General features: G+C 41.3%; 3 protein-coding genes across 5 annotated transcripts in view; 2 read left to right on the plus strand and 1 right to left on the minus strand.

Annotated features, from left to right (window-relative positions):
- The window catches only part of zgc:154055 (uncharacterized protein LOC556036 homolog), a 22,655-nt gene continuing 1,259 nt past the window's right edge, over positions 1 to 21,396 (minus strand). Inside the window, exons 1-11 of one of the 3 annotated variants that reach the window (XM_040048892.1) lie at positions 6,969 to 7,514; positions 6,616 to 6,672; positions 6,114 to 6,222; positions 5,849 to 5,974; positions 3,982 to 4,155; positions 3,220 to 3,437; positions 2,984 to 3,145; positions 1,942 to 2,083; positions 1,463 to 1,683; positions 1,226 to 1,377; positions 1 to 1,079 (exon numbers count right to left, since the gene is read on the minus strand). In XM_040048892.1, coding sequence (XP_039904826.1) covers positions 979 to 1,079; positions 1,226 to 1,377; positions 1,463 to 1,683; positions 1,942 to 2,083; positions 2,984 to 3,145; positions 3,220 to 3,437; positions 3,982 to 4,155; positions 5,849 to 5,974; positions 6,114 to 6,222; positions 6,616 to 6,672; positions 6,969 to 7,153 — 1,647 coding nt within the window. In that variant the 5' untranslated portion in view covers positions 7,154 to 7,514 and the 3' untranslated portion in view covers positions 1 to 978. Of the gene's footprint in view, positions 1,080 to 1,225; positions 1,378 to 1,462; positions 1,684 to 1,941; positions 2,084 to 2,983; positions 3,146 to 3,219; positions 3,438 to 3,981; positions 4,156 to 5,848; positions 5,975 to 6,113; positions 6,223 to 6,615; positions 6,673 to 6,968; positions 7,515 to 21,396 lie in introns of those variants that run through there. The other 2 variants (XM_040048893.1, XM_040048894.1) reach the window with 2 other exon arrangements.
- On the plus strand, positions 9,413 to 13,387 carry fam167b (family with sequence similarity 167 member B). Its single transcript, XM_040048901.1, has 2 exons — positions 9,413 to 9,798; positions 10,256 to 13,387. Exons 1-2 carry the CDS (start codon positions 9,466 to 9,468, stop codon positions 10,517 to 10,519), a joined length of 597 nt encoding a protein of 198 aa, XP_039904835.1. The 5' UTR covers positions 9,413 to 9,465; the 3' UTR covers positions 10,520 to 13,387.
- The window catches only part of lck (LCK proto-oncogene, Src family tyrosine kinase), a 15,490-nt gene continuing 9,043 nt past the window's right edge, over positions 14,950 to 21,396 (plus strand). Inside the window, exons 1-6 of the mRNA XM_040048896.1 lie at positions 14,950 to 15,100; positions 16,775 to 16,887; positions 17,379 to 17,439; positions 18,360 to 18,450; positions 20,154 to 20,252; positions 20,404 to 20,507. Coding sequence (XP_039904830.1) covers positions 16,780 to 16,887; positions 17,379 to 17,439; positions 18,360 to 18,450; positions 20,154 to 20,252; positions 20,404 to 20,507 — 463 coding nt within the window. The 5' untranslated portion in view covers positions 14,950 to 15,100; positions 16,775 to 16,779. The remainder of the gene's footprint in view (positions 15,101 to 16,774; positions 16,888 to 17,378; positions 17,440 to 18,359; positions 18,451 to 20,153; positions 20,253 to 20,403; positions 20,508 to 21,396) is intronic.

Below are 21,396 nucleotides of genomic sequence, written 5' to 3' on the forward strand. Positions count from 1 at the left end.
ACATTAAAACACATTAGGCATTGCATATTGTTAACATTCATCAGGTTCATCTTCTCTAATTCACACAAGGTAGGATCACAAAGTTCTGCAACTCTGTCAATAAAAAGCACCTAATTTAAATTTAGCTGATCTTTCTCTCAAGTTTGTGTCACCTCCGGACCGCTGCGGTTTTAAGATCCTGTCCAAATATAAAGCATCGAGAACGCCAGCCATTTCTGTTTGTTCTGCTAAACTGGTCTGAGTCTGACTGAGGTAGGAGGGACACTTCATATACTCTATACTGTTACGTCTTTACTGCCGTTTTGAAGGCAAGTCTTCACACGTCTTCAAAAAGACTAAGATTTTCCACTGCGGTAAACAGAGCTGAGTGGTTGGACAGCTTCACTGTTGGCGATTTTTCCTTCTTTGAAAAACATTTTAGTTACAATTCAGTGTGCCATTTTCCTGCTTAACATCTCTAACAATGGGTATCCACAGCTTTGTGAAACAGGTGAATTTAGACATGTATCCAAAATCTAACTGTTTTGTCCAAGTCAATCTAATCCTCATCGAATTCTTCTGCCCCCTGCACATGTTTGAATGTGATGCGTGTTGGAACACATCAAAATCGTGAGCCTACTACTTGAATATCATTCTGAGGAGGAACATGAAGATCGTCTTGCCTTTTCAACGCACTCACACTCCTCACCTGACTGGAACACTGTGGAGTCTGCTGTTTGGTCTGGTACACTGTCCTCTTCACAAGTAAGTACCTTTAATAAAAGCTGGATCATACTGGCATGGAAGTTTTTAAATCCATGGTGTGCAATAAGAATGGGACTTCCAGGTTCAGAGTGATCTACAAGTTTCAGCCAGGGCGAAAACAGTCCAGAAGTGCCCAGCGGGCAACCTTGAAGGCGACAGGTCAAATCAAAATCAGGTATTTTGTTTTAACTCTTTGGAACCATGTGATCCCACCTCATTCACACGAACGAGGCATCAGCTGCGTGCTAACTTCCCCCACTCAATGACCATGTTCCTGATTTCCTCCTGAGCCTCTTCAAGGTGACGAACCTGCTGGGTCCACCTCAAAAAATAGCCTGAGGGTCAGACAGCGGGGCAGAGTGAGCACCAACACTTAAACTAAACTAAAGCGGTAACAACATAAGCTCAGAACAGCAACACTGCAATTACATTAAAGTCTAAAAAAGATGAGGTCTGAAGACAAGTGCAGGGCAAAGCTCACCTTTCCAGAGCTGCAGGGACTGAGGATGAACTGAGGGCCAGATTGCTAGCTCAGTGCGTTCATACAGGGGGTTAGAGTAGTAATCCCTCTCCGTGGGCCTTAGCAGAGCCTGGAACAAACAGTGAGTCCTTTCCTTTACTTCCAAGGCACACCTGATTGAAAGGCAAACAAAGTGTGAATCTTAGTTTGAAATGAAGACACTCAGCAGCAATCTTTAAATATGTAGAAAAAACTGACCTTTCCTGATCACTGTTACACAGAAAGGTGCCATAATCCGAGGCATAAACTTCAGTCGCCAGTCGCAGGAGCAGCGTCTCAGAGAAGCCCAGAGCCAAGGGGAACTGCCGCCAAAGCTGCCACACGCAGTCCAGCAGCAGCAGGAACACCGGAGACTCCTGCTGGAGACGAGCATGGGAGTAAGCTGAGTGAGCGCATCGCTGCTGGAACGGGTGTCCTGCCTGCAAACACACAAACACACGTCAGCTTTTAGGATCTAATTTTGTGGCAACAGATAGGCTCAGTCCTGTAGTCGCTGGGTGTGCTTCTATTTTTAAAAGCTCACGGCTTGTTTGGACACTCGTGTCAGAAGTAGACAGAGATCCCCGACGTTACGATGCATTTCTTTGGATTCTCGACAACATTTATGGGAGCAAATCAAGAAAAAAAGACATTTAAAATTCTTCATAATCCTCCCCGACTTAAAACCTGGCACGCACCTGTATCCACTCTCTCTCCAGCAGTCCCAAGAAGCCCTCCACTGTGCGGCAGCATGGATCCATGATGAGCTGAGCCAGAGTGCTGATGAGCAAAGAGCAGTCTGTCCCTTCAGAGCCGTGAACAAGAACAGAATGGCCATCCCTGGAAGAATAAACACTCATTAACATGTATAACAGTGCATCAGTTATGGCAACTGCCTTCTTTCTGTTTCTTCAAGATTTAAAAGAAGTGGTTGTTGACTTGCCATCACTTCCTTGTCCTGCGTCTGCTTGTTCGTATTTCTGTGTCTACATTCAATTCAATTCAACTTATAGAGCGACAAATCAAAACAACAGTCACCTCAAGGCGCTTTGTACTGTAAGGTAGACCCTACAATGATACATACAGAGAAAAGCCAAACAATCACATGACCCCCTATGAGCAAGCACTTTGGCAACAGTGGGAAGGAAAAACACCCTTTTAACAGGAAGAAACCTCCAACAGAACCAGGCTGAGGGAGGGGCGGGGCCATCTGCTGTGATTGGTTGAGGAGAGGAGAGAAGAAAAACAGGACAAAGACATAATGTGGAAGAGAGAAAGAGATTAATAACACGTATTATTCAGTGCAGAGAGGTCTATTAACACAGTGAGTGAAGAAGAAAAGCCCAGTGCATCATGGGAATCCCCCAGCAGCTTACACCTATTGCAGCATAACTAAGGGAGGATTCAGGGTCACCTGATCCAGCCCTAACTATATGCTTTAGCAAAAAGGAAAGTTTAAAGACTAAGCTTAGAGTTAGAGCAGTCAAGGCAGATAGCTGCCTGTCCCTGATCCTGGTTATGTCCGAGCTCTGTTCCTGTTAAAAGTAATTTCTTCCTCCCCACTGTCACAAAGTGCTGATCCTCGCTGGGTTTTCTCTCTAATATTATAGAGTCTTTACAATAAAAAGCACATTGAGATGGGAGTTGCTGTAAATTGGTACTTTCCAGATAAAATTGAATTAGTCACAAGATATTACCATAAAGTTTTCCAAGTCATAAGAGTGTGGGTGTTATTCATACCTCTCCACACACTCCACCAGCAGGCCGGCAGTAGAAAGAGCATTTTGGACGTGCGACAGCCACTTTGAATTCTCCAGCTTACTGAGCCAGCGGTCCATGTTGTTGGACTCATCACCACAAGCCTCCACCAGTTTAATTAGGCTCTCCTGGAGAGCTTTACCCCTGCACACATATGAGGCAGTGTGAAGTGAAGCAAGTTTGACAAATCAGTATTATCAGACAGTCAGCAAACACACCTTTCCATCTGTCTGTGAAATCTCTTCCAGCGGTCGTAGAACGATTTAGACTCAAACCCTCCACCTGTCATCCTGGCCTGTTGAGCCTGCTGCATGGAGCGAGTGTCAATTATGTAGCCTTTGTCCGAACCCTCAATCACAGCCTGGAGGAGCAGCTCATCTTCCTTGCAGCGCTTCCTATTGGCTCCTAGCAGCGGCTGACTGCTGCGCATGATTACCTACAACATTTTCCATCCTGTTAACAATGTTCAGTCAAATGTGTAGCCTTAACCATAACAGTTTTTTTTAATTTGGGACTTTAAATTCTTTTATTTTCGTGTGATTGCTTTGATTTTGGCTCTCTTGTATTTTGTATCATTATCGAATGAGTTTCTCTATGGCTTCCTGGTTTCAAGTGTTGCAGTTTTCTGACAGTTTTCTTCTGTTCACTGGTTTTATGAGTGTTAGTTTCACTCTCTTTCCTCTGAGTACTGGTCTATCCTCCTGTGTCAAGCTCACCATGTTCAGCAATTCAGTTCTTTTATTTTGGTAGTGAGTTATATTTTATCCTGTGTCTTGATTCTCTTCACCCGTGTCTTGTCCTCAGCCGTTCCCACTTCCTTCGACTATATATTGTCCCCCTGTCTCTCCTGTGTTAGTCATTGGATTGTTTGTTTCCTCGGATGTTTTCTGTTCATGTTTGGACTTTTTGGACATTTTATATTGCTTTTAGCCATTCTGCCACAAACCGTGACACTAAAAGTGAACACTAAATCACCTCACCATGCCGTTCTTCTTGTGGTAGTAGCAGAGAACAGGGAAACGTCCTCCCTGTCTGAATTTGGCTGCTTTTTTCAGCGTGTCGTCGTCTATGCTTTTTGGGACGATGACTGCCGGAGGGTAGGAGGGACAAACCGAGTAATCTCTGTTCACGGTGCTCAATCTCCACTTCTCATACTGAAAAAAAGTGAGAGAGAAGGCGATAAAGGAAAATGTGAGCTTTAGTATCAAGTAACCTGTTATTATTCATGCTAACCTCCCGGTTGCTAAAGTCACAGGGGACTCTTTGAGCTGAGCTGGACTGGGAGTAGTCCAGTTCATAGGTGAGGAAAGTCCCGTTATTTTTATTTTGCATAAAGCGTGTGCTTATGCTCCAAGCTAATCCTTAGTGGATCTTTAAGTAATAACAACTGCCCTATTATGGCTTATTTGATTTCTTAGTAAGAGATTAAGAAAAATAAAAGACCATGACTACTGCTGGACGGAATGTTTTCCAGTTGATGAACTCAGGGATGATTTTAAGGAGATCTGAACCTTTCTTCATGTCCAGACTGCAGGATCACTCCTGTGTGGCCTCTTTTAGGGACATGTTTTCTCAGTAGTACCCACACCTGATTAACTGCAGTCCTGAAAACCCAAATTGTGGAACTTGATTCTAATCGGTTAACCTCATGAATAGGTACCATTTCCTCAATATAACAAATAAAAATGTACTCTAACCAGCTGGTTACTTAAGCATAAGTACTGTAAACAGTAGCTTGGCTCTCTCCCAAGTAAAGAAAGCTTCTTTTCAAAGACCTCTACTGAATATCTGCTTTCCTTAATGTGCACAAAACCTAACGTGGGGCATGTCTCTTTTTAAGTCTTTTTAAGTCTTTTTGGCACTGTGAGGTTGGTGACCAGAGGAGCCTGCCTATAAAAACAGGTAAAATCAAAAAAAATACAGCATAGTAATCAGTGAGCTTCAGAAGTGTTGCTTCTGAAGCTCACTGATTCTTACCCTTGCAGGGCGCCAGATCAGCTGTTTACAGCTACTTCTAATGTTTTTGTAAACTAAGCTAAACTAAAGTCCTTCTGGAAGCCACTCAGCAACTATCTTAAAACATCCCTGCACTCTTATTTGAAACATCACAATGACTTAAAACAATAGCAACCATGCATCAAATCACCGGTCTGCGCCAAAGTAAGGTGTCACACTTCTTTCACCATCATTGCTGTTGAAGAATTCTCCTATAATGTGTCAGGCTAAGCTAAATCACTATAGCTCTGTTTGCCTTACAGCTATAACAACTTTCTCACTTTTCTTAATTTTATCAAAGAAACTTAATCATCAAGTTCCCTAAATTGTAAAAGGTATTCTTCAAAACTCTGTATGAATAGTTGAAGCTCGTAGTTTATAACTACACAGAACAGCTCAGCTCCTGTGGTGATGGAAAGAGTCATTGGGAGAGAAATAATTTGCAAATTCCAGCCACTTTATCCTGGGTGAAAAACACTACTCAGGCTGGTCTGGTTAAAAGCACAGATATCCTACATGTTCTGGGAATTTTGTGTCTGTAAAACACATGCAAAAATGCTGCCCTCAGCTGCGACCCTTCACCATAGCAACATGCCATTCCCACGGGAAGACGTTGGTGTGTTATACATGAATTCAAGCTGTGTGCAACACATTCTGAAGTTAAGGGGAAAACAAATGAAAGCTAAGCAAGAAGGATATCCTGAATCCCGACCCCTACACTTCCCTGGAATTTTCCTGTCATGTGGTTGTAGGGACATTGCTGGAAAATGTTACCTGAAAAATGTCTGTGTCTACAAGTATTAAATTATCTACAGCAGAAAACAAGCATACAGAGTTTTATATGTTGCTTACAAGTTCCTTCATCTGACTGTAGTGCATTTCAGGAGATGAGAGACCCCACTGCTCCGGCAGGCTGAGATCAACAGGTCGGTAAAAGAAGGGGTACATCGCGGACACGCAGTCCAGACAGGACAGTGTCTGCAGAAAGTTAAAGACAGATTACAGATACATGCAAAGCAGTGAAAAACATATGCAGAAAAATAGCAGGCTACTCTAAGACCAACAGTTAGATTGATTTTCTTATGCCTGTGTGTTTCAGGTTGCATTAGTTGTATACCTCGATAGAGTGTGCAATGTTGAGACACTGTTCCATGCCTGGGATGTCAAGCTGGAGCACACGCAGATCTTTACACTTCATCGTAATTGTTCCAGATGAACCAGACATCCTACACACACACACACACACACACACACACACACACACACACACAAACATATGATTCTTACACAAAAGAAAACATGCACCCCCTCTAAGAGCCCCATTTATTGCCTATGGCGGTGCATGAGGCTCGACTTGCAGCAGAAAAAGTGGGCAAAACGAGTCAGGTAGGCTGTGTGTGTGTGTTGGTGGGGGGGAGGGGGGGGGAATACCTACCAAAAGGTTTCAGAGAGCTACGAAGAAAAAAAGCTGTTAGTTGCAAGCAGCACACAGCTCTGAGCATGTGGAGGGTGGCAAACGGAAAAAAACGTTGCGTTAATCTTGTTGGGAAATGTTACTTCTTTAGAATTGCAACAAGAGCAACACACAGCATGACATGGCAACACAGAGGATGTCCAACCTTTCACTGTGGCTTGCATTAGAGAAGAAGCCGGAATAGCCCGTAAGGTTTTCCACACTGGTTAAAAAAGATTTGAGGAAGGAATGAGAGATCAGAGGAATTACCGGCAAGTTCACACCGTTTCGTGTTGATTAGTGTGATTACTGGTTTGATCATGCGAGTTATAATCATAATAAATAAGTTCTAAGAATCACAAGTCCACCATCAAAGGATTTAATCATCAATTTAATCAATTAAAAAATAATTGAGATAGAGAAAAGTGCGACATTGTTCTCGCAGGATACTCGTTACTTTTCTTAATAAGACTTTTGATCTGGTTCCTTATCACCTTTCTGACCTCAATCCTCCCTCACCTTTTCTCAATGGCATCGATGTTCCTAAGGAGCAATAAAACCTGCCGGGAGTCACTCTCCTCCCTGTCCGAGAAGAGCAGGTGGTGGCCGGTGATGCACAGGGTTCCTCTGCTCGGGGGTTGCAGCGGCTGTCGGAGCACAACATCCTCCACATTGGCCGTCTTGATGTGCTCAGCAAACTCCATCAGCTCCCCTTCAAACACCCAAAGTCCGTCTGCAGAACTTTGTTTCTGTTCTTTCTAAACTACAGAAGTGGCCGAGCACCTCAATCACGTCCTCGCCTCTCTTGTAAGAAAACGAAAGCGGGCTTCCTCCTCTGCACGCACAGCTGGTTGGGCAGCGTTGCAGCCGCGCTCTGTTTGATTGGCGATAAGAAGTCTATAAATAGAAGAAGCTTCATATTTTCCTGAACATTGTCGTCCTCTTATGTGGCTACACCTCTGCACACACAGCTGGCTAAGCTTAACTGCCGTGGGAGTGGAAAATGTGCTGCTTTAGGCGACAAAAGGCGGAAGTCTACGTTTCCTGAGACAGTGAGTGAGAAGTGACACTTATCACAACTTGTGCGCACTGCAGAAGGGGGGGGGAGCCACTGTGAGGTACCTGTAGTATATTAGGTTGTCACTAGATGGCGCCATACTCAAGCACAAAAAATCGTCAATCACAACTCATCTGCCAAGTTGGCTTTTGCTGGGTGTAACTATTGAAATCTGTCAGCTACAAAATATTGACACAGTATCACTTTGCTGGTATTACGATGCATTACAGTGTAAACAAGTGTAGCTGGTACTGAACCTACAACTTTCAGCTTTGACTAGTTTCATTATATTTTGCAATTTGAGATGTTTTGCATTAAATAAAGTCACCTGTAAAATATATAAATAAGTATCTAGCCTTATTGTAAAGAGTAAACGTAACGTAATAGAGTACAGTGTATCAGCGCACCCACTTGTGGGTTATTGAACCAAGTGGAAAATATGATGCTTTGTCCTATCCCATCCATCCATTTAAACACACATTTTGCCCCAGGGAATATAATTCATGCAGCATAAACCACAATAATAAAAACAGGAACACTGATGCAAGAAAACACACCACAAACAAGTTTTAAAATGAAAGAAAAAAGTGAGCAACATAGGCCTAAAATAACTAGTTTATATGCATCCAGTAAGTTTTATATGCAATCATGGTGGGTTCCACCCCCAGGATTCAGAAGCTTGTGGAAGTACCTCTGGCAGTTTTCTGTTTGACTTTATCGATGTGTCACATCATTGTGGAAGAGTTTTAGCCCCGCTCGTCTTTACAGCGTTGCTTCAGCTCATTGAGGTTTGCAGGAATTCATTCATGCTCAGCTCTTTTCAGTCACGTTGAGTTTTGTACTTTGACTGGATCATTGCAGCACATTAATTCTTTTGCTTTTTTTTTTTTTGGCCAATTTTTATCTGTTGGACAGATGTCTCCACATTTCATTCTGCATTGGTATACAGAGGAGCTCACGGTTGACTCAGTGACTGCTAGGTGCCCAAATCAGCACACTTCCACCACCATGCTCACAGTTGGTATAAGGGGTTTGGGCTGATAAGTTATGTTTCGGTGTCTCCAAACATGGTGCTGTGCGTTATGGACAAACAAATGGATGTTGTTCCAGAAGTCTTATGGATTGTTCATTTGCAACTTTGCCAACCTAAGCTGTGCTGCCATGTTATTTTTAGAGAGGAGGCTTTCTCCTGGCAACCCTTCCAAAGAAGCCAAGGTGTTCTGTCTTTTTCTAATTTTATTGTCATGAACTTTAACCTTTAACATGCTAACTGGGGCCTGTAGAGTCTGAGATGGAGCTCCTGGGTTTTTGCAGTTTTTCTGAGCATTGCTCAGTCTGACCTTGAGGGGAATTTGTTGGGAAATTGCACAGTAAGCCTGTAGGCTACTTACTTTTTTACGTAGCTGAACAGAAAACTTGGTTTTTCACCTGACTGTGTGTAAGTATGTAAGTATGTATAGATTTTTCTCATACATCCAGGCGCAGGTTTGTTGTACTTTACTTGATTATTTCCATTTTCATACTGCAGATGGAAATTTAATCTGTACTTCAGTGCACGCAGTTAATTGACCCACTTTTAGATCAAAACTACCCCAGAATGCAAAGCAAGGCAAGCAGAAAGAGAAAAGCGATTCCTGCACATCAACCTGATGTCCAGGAAATACATGCATACATCTGTATTCGTTTCTTCTTTTGGCAGTTTCTCCTGTAATATAAATGCAAAACTATTTTAAATAGTTTTAAGTCATTTAACTTGTGAATGCACAGTAATAAAATCTCAGACTTTGGTTTCAGGATATCTTTTCCCCTCGCCTGACAAAAGCTTGCAAACTCTCCAGCCTCCCTGTCCTGTGCGGGATGGGCGGTCACTGCGCTATTTCTCCCTATAAAGGAGGAGGCATGGACCTGTTGCGCTCTAATCGCCAAGCTGCCAGCGCAGAAAGCGAGCCTGCTCCCTGAATGCTCAGCGTGTATCAGCAATCTGCTGCACCGATGGATTTTAAGGAGCTTGGAGACGGCTCGTCCTCCGAGGGCGACACGGAGGATCTGGACAGCGTGAAAGCGCTCACGGAGAAGCTGAAGTTACAGACCCGCAGACCGTCCTACCTCGAGTGGCAGGAGCGCGTACAGAGCCGAGCGTGGAAGGAAAGAAATTCCGCGGACGGTCCCGACTCAGGAGGACAGCAAGTCGTTTCCGTGCCGGCAATTTTGAGGAGGTCAGAACTGGTTGTGGGCAGCATCTGTGGCTTTGACACTATGGACGATGCCCTGGAGCATCTTAGAAAAGAGCTGGTGAGTTCCTCCAGAAATTTGATTTGATTTTTATCTAAAGATGCGTCACGCCCTGAGAAATAATTTGCACTTCTTGATAATCTCCAATCATTAAAACTAATTAATGAATAAGTAAATAAATAAATAATACAGAGTCCTTATCCATTCTTGAGAAATACAGATAGCTATCTCCTACTTCACCTTTAAAACAGATAGGCATCTCTTTAGGTGAGAGTGATCTTGCTTGTATGACTGCTTGTCTTAACTTAAAGGAAAGAAGTCTAAACACACAGATTGCGAAACAATATGGTGCCTGTTTTCTCATAAGCTGCAACCCATCTAGTCCACATGATTTTTACCCTTTGATGAGGAGATAGGCACCATCCAAATCCAAACTTCCACATATGTTCTGCTAAACTGAACACTGAAACTCACTTTCTTCTCAACCGCGCTCCCTCCATCCCTCCTCTACCCTCAGAGGGAAATGCAAGTTCAGGACAACCGACTGGCCCGTCAGCTGATCCGTCTGCGGGTGGAGATCCATCGGCTCAAAGTGGAGCAAGTGTGCCACCGTCACAAGGAGATGCTGGACGACGCAACGTACGAGCTGGAGGAGTGCGGAGAGGAGTCAGACCTGCTGTGTGATATCCCCATGAAGGCTGCCTTTGCTCTGTCCACCCCTCTAAAACATCTGGGCCTCACCAAGATGAATATCAACTCCAGGCGTTTCTCACTGTGTTAAAGACCGCAGGCCTCACTCGTGCCACCGAGGACGCTCCGTCACCTCCTCTTTGTTTGTGTAGGCATTATTGTTATAAAGGGTTATTTTCGTTGATGGCGCAGTGGGGCAAAAGTAAAGATGAGCCACTAGCAGCTGTGAATGAAAATGAAAACGATGATGACTTTGATGTGTGCCTTGGTATGACATGCATGAGGAAGCCTGTGCATACAGACCTGCAGGGGCATACACCTTTATCATCACGCAGCTTCCTGCTGGATGAGGTCTGGGCAGCTCTGCTGTTGACTGAGAGAATTAATGAAGACTAAGAGCTAGACTGAAGTATACTCAGTGAACTGAATATATTTTTAATATCAGAAACCAAGGTGATTTGGTGATGCAAATTCATATTTAACAAAGAAGTTTAAGCGGGACAATAACTCATTTATAAATCTGTTTATATTCTTGGACTCTGTAGGAGTGCAGTAGAAATTCACATTTCAAATATGCCTTATTTACCTTCTACTGAGTTCACTCCACCCACTGTTAGAAACGAGCTCCTCGAAGCCACCTTTATTGTGATTGGCTGCCCCTCTTGAGACGAGGTGAGGCGATTTTGTTAAGGTTATCCCCTCTCATTGAGGTCATTAGAAAAAACTGTCGGAAACTGTGTTTGGAGCAGTCTGTGCCTGAGCTTTTGGCTCATGGGGATTACTTTGCATACACTGACCTCATTATTGGGAACTTAATTCATGTTTAATATGACTGTTCTCCATTGTAATGTGCCTAGAACAGATATAACTTATATATACAGTGATTAACACATGCATTAGAGCATGCCTTCGAAAATTACCAAATTAACTTTTATGCTTCTGAAATCTGTCAGCACGTGCAGGCGCTTTAATCAAATTCATATTTGCAATGAAAATAAAATAAAAAATATAATTAATGTTATCTGAGAATTACAGTCATTTACTTGCATTCCTGAAAAGAAGCAACAATTTGCCTGATAAAAAAAACAACAGAAAATCTTCTTCTTCTTCTTCTTCTTCTTTTTTATTTTTTTAACAGATTTCTAAATCATTTCTGATCTTATTCATTTGACAGAAAATGAGGAAATGTTAGGTCAACTTTAAGGTTATACAGAAATGAAAGTAGCCCTCCCACGTGTTCAGGTCACACTACTTTACATCACCTCAGAAATTATGCTGCCAGCCTAAATAGGTCTTGGAACAAAAGTGAGATGTTACAATTTAGAAAATGAAATAAAGACAAAACATATTGAAGCTGTTTTCAAGCTTGAATCCGTGCAGAAAAAAAAATATTACATATTTCCCCTGTGGCCTGCAGTGCTACTCATGCTACTCATCTCTCTGGCTGTGAGTTTCAGTAACTGGGTCATGACCTCTGAAAAGAGTCAAATGTATTCCCATTAAATATATTTTTCGGCACTTTGAATGTCAAGTAAGATTTAGGCAAAGCCATTAACGACCCTTTTAAAAGGTCACGAGCCAAAAAGTTTGGGAAACACAGCTTTACTGAAACTGAAGCATGAAGGCAGCTGCTCCTGTCTGGTCTGGGCCGATACAGAAATGCTCAGCAACACGTTGAAGTAAACAAAGTCCTTTAATGCAGACACTTAAAGCAGCCACAGGCAGGTCACACTCCAGCATTTTTACACCTCTTCTTCACAAACCAAAAATATCTCTGCAACCTAGCAGCTGCAGTGACACAAACCAGGAGCTCGTGTCCGATGTTCTTTGTTTTTCATTAGCACGTCAGGATGCTGCAGAGCACTGATTTTAGACTATATGTGGCTGGCCAGTGACCAAGTGTATTTTATGTTTTAAATGATTTTGTCTTTAGTTTAGTTTTTTAAAGAATGAATGAATTTAACTTTGGTTGCATTAAAAGTGTAAAACATCTATTAAATGTATTATTCTATGCAGATTGTTAAATCAAGTTGTAATATGAATGTAATGACTTAACTGAATGAATATATATAAAAAACGCCTTAAAGTGTAAATTCCTAAATCTTTTTCTTTCACATAAAAGACATATTAAAGAGGTTTTATTTATCATATTTGAATGAGTTATAATTACTATATGATGGGAGACAGTGTTACACCTGCCTGTTCAGAATGGGTCACAGCTTTCTCAAAAAAACCTCTCATCTGAGCAACGTAAGTGTCTCAGGAAACCACACAGCGAATAGAGTGAAATGAAAACATTCCCAGCCATCTTTTTCAGAAACAGGTTGAGGTTTCGAGCGTTTAGAGTCATGATATTTTGTAAAAGCTTGAAAGTTTTGGTTACATATCTCTTTTCTTTTTTTAAACAGCCTTTTTGTAAGTCGTTTTGGTTGAAGTTAGAATTAGGGTTAGGCTTGTTCTGAGATGGGAGGAGCAGACATGAGTATGGATGAACAGAGATATGAAATGCTGATGATTGTATGATTTCTGTCAGTGTAAGTGAGGGAAAACATCCCCACATGTTCCAGCACATCCATCTCCATCATCCACCCTCGGTCCTAAAGCCACCCAGGCACAACGGTATCTTCTTTCCTTCCCAAGAGACAGCCATGACCTGCTGTAACACTCAGACGTATGAAAGGGGCCCTGGAGGGATGTGCAGAAGCAGACATAGTCAAGCTCGACACCAAATATGCCTTGGCAGAGCGCGGACGCCGTGTTAAATGAGAGCGCAACTAAGACTGTTGAAATGATCACAAGTGGCATACTTCAGGAGTTGTGTGATCTCATGTGGGTCGCGGGACCTCAATAGTTAGACACATGGAAATGAGTATCATATGGAAGACACAGAGGATTAAGTACTACGGCTTGAGGCCGTATTCTTGAGTGAATGCTTTCAGAATAAAGGGCTGCAGACTTGTGTTTCTCAGGCTGCTCATTCTTTGCCCTGTAGATACTTTCCCGTGACCCTTTTTCGCCCGTATCTTTCTGCTTGCCATCAAACCAGCAGAAGATATTACAGTGTAAATAAAGAATAATAATCCATCTGTTTATCATAAAGCCAAGTAAGCCTACATGATGCACATGAGTAAGCACTAGAGGCAAAAAAAGAGCCCTCATTTACATTCACGAAAGAGGCCAGCACCTGCATCATGTAGCAGGAGGTAGGAGGTCTGGAAAACTTTCTGCACACTGATAGCATCGCAGTTTGATTGCGTAACAGAATGTGATTTCCAACCACATTTGGAAGTAGTGACAACTGTGGTCGAGAGGAAGAAAGGAATACCCTTAAAGCTCCAGAAGGCCTGCACAAAGCTGATCTCCAAACATGGCGGGACACTTCTTCTCCCAGCACGTATCAAAGAAGAGTTCTTGGATGATTAGACTTTATCTTCAGTCACATGCACCTACCTATTTACATCACTCTCAAAATTAAAAAAAAAAAAGAAAAATGAAGCACGTTTCACACATCCTTCTAGATTTATACTCTGCACTTTAACGGAAAAAAGAGTGAACTCAGGTGGTTTCATCATGAGTGAGACTTAATCTATGCTGTGGCAGTCTTCTAAGCACATATTTCTGTGCACTTCCTGTAATGTTTGGACTGACTTCCTGCCAGTGCACGCTATGTAGCAGCAGCCGTTCACCACAAGAGAAGAGATGCGGTCCACGGCTAGAGTTGTATGAAATGTCGAAAATGCGACAGCACAGGCTTAGAGGGTGTTAACAGGCAGAGAGGTTTTTACTTTATGCCTTCTCTCGAGTTGAAATGTGACCATGAGACAGCCTGCTAGAGCTAAAATTATGATTCTATGTTACAAAATGTTCTATAAAGGAGATGTGGAGCTTGTGACGAGGCTTTTCTCTTTATATTTTCACATTTTTTAATAGTAAGCTGAGTAAACCAAGACCAAAGGTTAATTTTAAAGCCTTTTTTGGCCACAGACAAGAATATCCTCAAACCACATGTTTGACTAAAAAAGAAAACTTTATAGTCTTGTTGACTTAACACCTGGGGCATAAAACCACGACACAGGAAATGCAACTGTCCCGAGTGCTGCAAGATATTCAAATATCTTTTGAACCGCTCTGGACCAACACCTCAGCTGCACACTGAAGATGTTCTTTACTTTAAAGGTCAGCAACTCGCACGTTAAATGCAAACAGCGAGCGACACAAAAGCGCGGCCTACAAAAGCCCCCCGTCTCTAAACTGTTTTGGAAAATTCATGTCTTGTTCCGTGTTTGGGAAAGGTGCTGTCCTGACCCCTTTACCGTAGAGCCCATAACGTTCCCCCTTGCTCTCACACAGCTGCATAGTAAGCACCTGTTAAAAGCCTGCAGAGCAACCCTCAACCTTTCAACGACAGGAAACTCTCTGGGTTGCTCCCCTCCATAGTGCGCATGTGTGCATGCAGGCGCCGCACAAGTGCTCCTGTGATAGTGTTATAATAAGAGAAGCGGATGATGACATCTTCACACCTAGGCTCAAGTGCTGAAAAACCTGCTTGCTGCACTTAAACAGCTCTTTTTAAAAAAAGAAGATTTAAATAAGATTTCCCAATGGCGGCACCTGAAATCTGACATTATTGGACATTATTGGACGCTTGAGGAGACGTTTCATATCCAAAGAGGTGAGTTTCACACGTGTGATTCTTCTTACTTTAAGATTAGGTCAAAAAAGTAAAGTGAAACTGTGATAAAGGTGTAACAGGAAAGGATTTAAACGTCTTTCTTGTCTTAAAGCAAATATTCTACATAAATCTGGGGCTTGTTTTCAAATTTGGTCTTTTCTATGAAGTTTACTGAACTTAAAAAATAACAAATAGCAGCAACGCGAAATAAATCCATAAATAAATGAATAATGTTCAGCCTGCTTCACAACAGTAACAAAGCGCATTCAGCTACTGGTTGTCTCCTCTGTTGATATAAATCTGCATTAGAAGGAAGATGTGACCACAAAAGAACAAACCGTTTTCTTGTAATGAAATACCAACGCTTCTGTAAATCTACTTTATTAATCTGTCTTTAAATAACATTTTCAAAAAAAAAAAAAAGTTTGGGTATTAAAGTATTTTGATACAAAGTTGACACTTCCTATACAAGTTTGTCTGTATATGGAAACAATGTCGACAATGACAACTGTTAAAACGGTAAATAAATTTAACAGTATGCTGTTAAAATGGTGTCCCAGCAATTTACATAAAAACTTAAATCAATCGAATATCTATTCCACTCTATTAAAATCTATTATTTTTTACAAAAATATGATTTTTTTATGGTTTGTTTCTTCAAGCTTCTGAACTGACAATGAGTGACTGAAGTCAAAAGTCTTAAAATCTTGGTTCATCACATCATTTCTGGTACACTTAATATCTGAAGTAGCCTTGGTTACATTGGAAACAATAACAACAACCATCAGTATGATTTTGGAAAAGCCTTCAGATGTCGATGATAAAAAGCAGAGGGTAACCCCTCAGTGGAAAATGCTGACTTGTATTATTCCCCGAGTGTGTGTCAGTAAGTGTAGGAGTGCTGATGATAAAATAAAAACATCTTTATGATCCCTCTGTGATTCCTTTCTTGGGGTCTCGGGGCAGTAGTGGGCTGTTACTCTCCAGATTTTTCTCACGGCTTTGAGCCTTTGGGACAGACGGCTGCTGCGATTGGCCCACTGACCTTCTTCCATGAATGGTCTGGTGGGAGCCAAGCGAGCCTGAGAAAGCCGGTTCATACAGAGTACCAGTCTAAAACACAATATACAGAGCACGTGCAGATGCTGGATTATACCAGATTAACACTGGTACACTTCTGCAGGGCCTGCTTTACTTTCTCCAGAATGAGAGCAGGAAACGCCCCGATGTGACTGAACATTGAACAGTGCTGAACATTATAGCAAAACTGTGTCAGTTCTGGATGTGATTTTGTTTAACTGACGCAGGGTAGCATTTAAAAAAAGTCCCTTCAGGTCTCAGACTCTTATTTCTGAGCCCGATTTCCCTCTGAGGCTCCATTTTGAGGCGAGGCCCTCAGTCACATCCGACTGAAGCAGTTTTCGGAAGCAAAAGCTTTTTAGAGCACACAATTTCAAATTTAGCCAAAAAAGATTTACTCAAGCTGTTTTTCTTTAGATTTTCCAAGAGAATTCCACTTACATAATTTTAAATAGTGATTATAATATGTGGTTGTAAACCGACGTGGAATCATTCGTTGGTGAATCTAAGATGCCATTTCTTCCACTGCTAATTTGTTGTTCCCATTTTATGAGCATCGCATTTTGAAAATAACCACAAGTTTCCGTTGTGCAGAAAAGATGGGCTGCAACTGCAGTTCGGACTATTCAGACAGTGACTGGATCGAGAACTTGGATGAAATCTGCGAACACTGCAACTGTCCCATACCGCCACAATCATGCAACCCAGTAAGTGTTCATCTTGTGTGTAGTATGTGCACATTAGTGTGAGTGTGTTGGTGCACATGAATGAGCGTCCATACATGAAAAGCTTCTGGTTTGTGGTGTGTGTGAATGACCACTTGGGGGACAAACACATAAGCTGTAAACCCACAGTGTATTTTGTGTTGTGTGGATTGTTGTTGATTATTGTCATATATTTCTGTATAACTTACATAACTGTGAGGAAAGTTTCCTTTTGGTTGTGTAACTAAATGCGGGCGTAACTATCCGTCCAATGTTGTTTGTTTCCTCTCTGAGAATTAGATTTCCCATTAGACTGGAAATGACAGAAATAAAGGAGAAAACCACATGTCTTACGATTTACCGTCACGATCCACGTATGAAACCGTAGAACTTCACGGTCTTACAGTGAATGTGACGTGCGATGGTGTCTTGTTTGACCGCATAAACCTTACAAAGTATAAAATGGAAATCTAATCTTGTTTATTTCTTCCCAGTACACAGAGCAGCTGATTCCATATCCATCGCAGATGACACCTCCTACATCACCTTTACCAGGTAATAAGTTTTAGAAAAAGTTAATTTTGTCTATAAACTTATCCTGATGGAGTTAAATCCATTTTTAATTATTTCGCTTAGTTACACACGACAGCCTCAGTTTAGCACTCCAGACATTTTCCTGCGGGCTAATAGATGCACTGCATGAGTACAATTTGAAAATAACTGTATACATAATTATGTAATATAGTTTTTTTTATTGTGTCAGTGTCAGTACATCTGGACTTTTCCCTCATCCCATCACATTATAAATATTTCCATTTCATTGTTTATGAACACAAAGTTTTCCATTTGCTTTCCATTCTCTGGTTTCCGCGGTGATTCCTCTTGCTGTTTACACAAATATGACCAAGTATGCATGAAATTATTCAAGTAACTTTGGGCTTATTGTGTAATCAAGTACCACAGCCACACTTTGTTTCCTGGGTCCTTTGTGTAATAATGAATGTGATCCAGGATCAGTTGCAGCAAGTAGTTACAGTAAATCATGTAGTGACACATTTTTTATGATGATTCACTTCCCCATGCAGGAAACAGCTTCTGCTAGTTTATCTATTATATTTTTAGCCTCTAAGTTGGAGTTAGTTCTATAAATAATGAAAAGACAAAACAATTTATAATGCCATTATCTTGCATTATAAATAAATCTTTAATTATTCACCTGTAAATGTCTACTTGCTGTTCTTGTACACTCTGACGAGAGGGGATCATTCGCCATCGCCAGCTCACGCTCACAGGGGATCGTTGGCTTTTTCTGTGTAATGTCGGGTGGTCTTTGCATTACAATGTGCCGCCGTGAAAGGGCCCCACATGTCTTTGTCAGATATGTAAAATGGAATAGGTTGAAATAAGCTTGACATAAGCTTTTCATGTTAATTGTAAGTAAAATTGTATCTAAAACTACAAATTTTGTCTTGCAGTCAACGTTGTGGTGGCCATTTACAGCTATGAGCCCACTCATGACGGCGACCTCGGCTTCGACAAAGGAGACAAACTCAAGATCCTCAACAAGTAATCCGCTTTTAAACACACAGCAATGTCTTGCAACGAAACCAAGAACTAATCTGGTCCATTATCCACTCACCCCATAAATAGTGCAGCATAAGCTATAAAACCTTAACACCAGGACATTTAACTGATGATTGTACAAAGACAACCCAAACTGAGAAACTGCATTGTTTTGTTTTTAACTATACATACACTCATTTTGACTTTAATACCAGAAATATGTTTGAAAAAGTTGGGACTGACACACTTTCCACTGTGTATCGTGACCCTGTGTATGTTAGGAAAACGAGAAAATCAATCGTTGCAGTTTTGAAAGTGAAATCTCTTTTTTGTTTGTTGATTGGAACAGCTGGGGTAATCTTGTTTTTGGGATGGCTGACACATCTGGACCACAAGTGAAGCCAAGCTGCTGTAATAATAATACAGAGTAGCAGTGTTTTGCTAAAATAAGCAAGAACGTCTGTCACCTGCATGGCAGCACGCATTGTTTACTACACCAAAAGATGGCTGTGGTGTTTTTAGATCATGGGTATCGATATTTCAAGTGCTCAGCCTCGCCCTAGCGTTAAATACGAAAGACTCAGATAAAGACTTAAATTAGAAAACATCTGCGCGACGCTCGTTATAAAAACGATCGTGTTTCTAATTAACATTTCTAGCTTCATGTTCCACCAACTGCTTTTTTTTGCGTATTACACAGTTTTTCTAGTCTCTAACTGCTCTTTCCCCACATTTTCTTTTAATGTATTGTTGACGCCAAATTTAAATTGAGCACATTTTTTGCTATATTGTCTTTGTACGTTTTCAGTTAAATATTGGGATTAACTTATTTGCAAATGTGTGCTGTGTGCTTTTAATCACTTGCACACAGCTGTGGGTCTGCTGGACTGCCGAGCACCCACTGTAAATACACGCCATATGTTTTAGAATGTATTTTCAGATCGGAGATGTTATGACTACATGATCTCACCCAACACTTCCTGTCACTGTGTGCTGTTGAAAATTGAATAAATGCAAAAAAATACCCCCAAAAAATTCAGACGTGTGATTTTGCGGGTTTGAAAGAGGAAACACAAACTTTAACAAGAGAAAAACATATATATAACAGCAAAGGAAATAAAGCCATATGACATACTGTGCTATATATATGTGGGTAAATATAAAAATGTGCAATAGAAACTCATTCGAATAGGTGTATGTACGCAGAAAAGAAAATAATCTTTTGCTTGAAAGTTAAAGTTAATATATCAAAATATAAAAAGCTAGTGTTCTGCATGCACACTTAATGTAGCAAGATTTACCAGTTTTTTAGTAAAAAAATATGTTTGTGACATAGAAAACATAACTTCCTGGAACGACTGCTAGCTCATATTGTATTAAAACGTGTGACAATTGTTAATGATTTTAGGCAGAACTCCAACGACATAACAAGATTAATTTATGTAGCTCAAGATCTTAAATCTTTAATTTTTAGGGCCGTTTACAATTAAGTCTGTGCTGAGCATCCTTCTTTCCCTTCAGCGTCTTCTTCTTTTACACAGAGCAACACATTTTCTCCCTCCCAGCGATGCGCTTCATTTTATTCACGTAAAGACTATTGAGGCCTTTTTGGGGTTGAACTGAACCTGTTTTCTGAAGCCGTGTGACACACATCACGGCTATGATAACTAACTCAGAGTATTGTTGCTGCCTCTTCTGACATGCAGGGATGATCCAGAATGGTATCTGGCAGAGTCTCTCACCACAGGCCAGCAGGGCTACATCCCCTACAACTTTGTCGCATTGTCCACCGTGGAGACCGAAGCGTACGTCACACAGGAAGCACGCTGACACGCCTTTCAAAGCCATGTCATTCAACCTCAACACCATCTCATGTCATACAATGCATTATCTGTCCCTGAGGGAAGGGAAGTGGTTAGCTCAAAGTGTGAAGCATATGGTGTGTTTGCGCTGCAGGTGGTTCTTCAGGAACATTTCGAGAAACGAAGCCATGAGGCTGCTCCTCGCTCCTGGGAATACGCAGGGTTCCTTCCTGATTCGAGAGAGTGAGACCGCCAAAGGTAAAATACTCTACAGAAAACCGACTGCGCAGATCAGCAGGCGGTTTCTCAGCAGTCTGTTTTACTTCACATTGAGATGCACTTAAATGCTAAATGTCACATTTTAAACCTTTAATAACCTAAATGGAACAAGTGAGATCATGAACAATATGACTGGCTTCCTCAGTAGCAGTCAGTTTTGTTATTAAGTGCATTTCCCGTAATCCCACTACCTGTTTCCCAATTTGTCTCATCTGTTTTGTTTCAGTTTTGTTTTCCTGCTCCTTGCTTAAAATAAAAATATGACTTACATGCTGCATTAATTTCACTGGAAATGAAGCCACGACTGCTAAATGCTCACCCCCCTGAAGTGTGCCACGATTCATTATTTTAGCCACTGGCACACAGTTCTGTACGGCGGTCTACACTGTGCTTTTTTAACATCGTCGAATGGACCTTATAATTGTTAAAGTACTCGACTGTGCCCACGTACAGCCTCACAGAACAACGCAGTACAGTGTGATTACCACAGATATTTAACTCTGACTCATAACACACTGGAACACACGGTGACTCACATTTTGTGAGAAAACTGATGTTTCTATGCATTGTAGTAAAATGACTATGAAATATAAATTATTACAATCAATCAATCTTTATTTATCCCAGACTCATAGTCCATAAAAACAAGATAAATCTCATAACACATAAAACAATAAAAACAGATTAAAAAACCCACCCAAATCGTTTTCCAACAAAAAGACGACCACACCAGCGTCTCTACAATGTAGGCTGGTTACTGAGGGGTGTTCCCATATGTGCATTAAGCTTTACAAGAGGACCCCAGCCACGTAAACCAAAACCTGTCTGAGAATCATTGTCATGCTTTCTTCATTGCCAGCTTAATCGA

The sequence above is a fragment of the Simochromis diagramma genome, unplaced genomic scaffold, assembly GCF_900408965.1.
Source record: "Simochromis diagramma unplaced genomic scaffold, fSimDia1.1 OVJJ01000305.1, whole genome shotgun sequence".
NCBI classification, from domain to species: Eukaryota; Metazoa; Chordata; class Actinopteri; order Cichliformes; family Cichlidae; genus Simochromis; species Simochromis diagramma.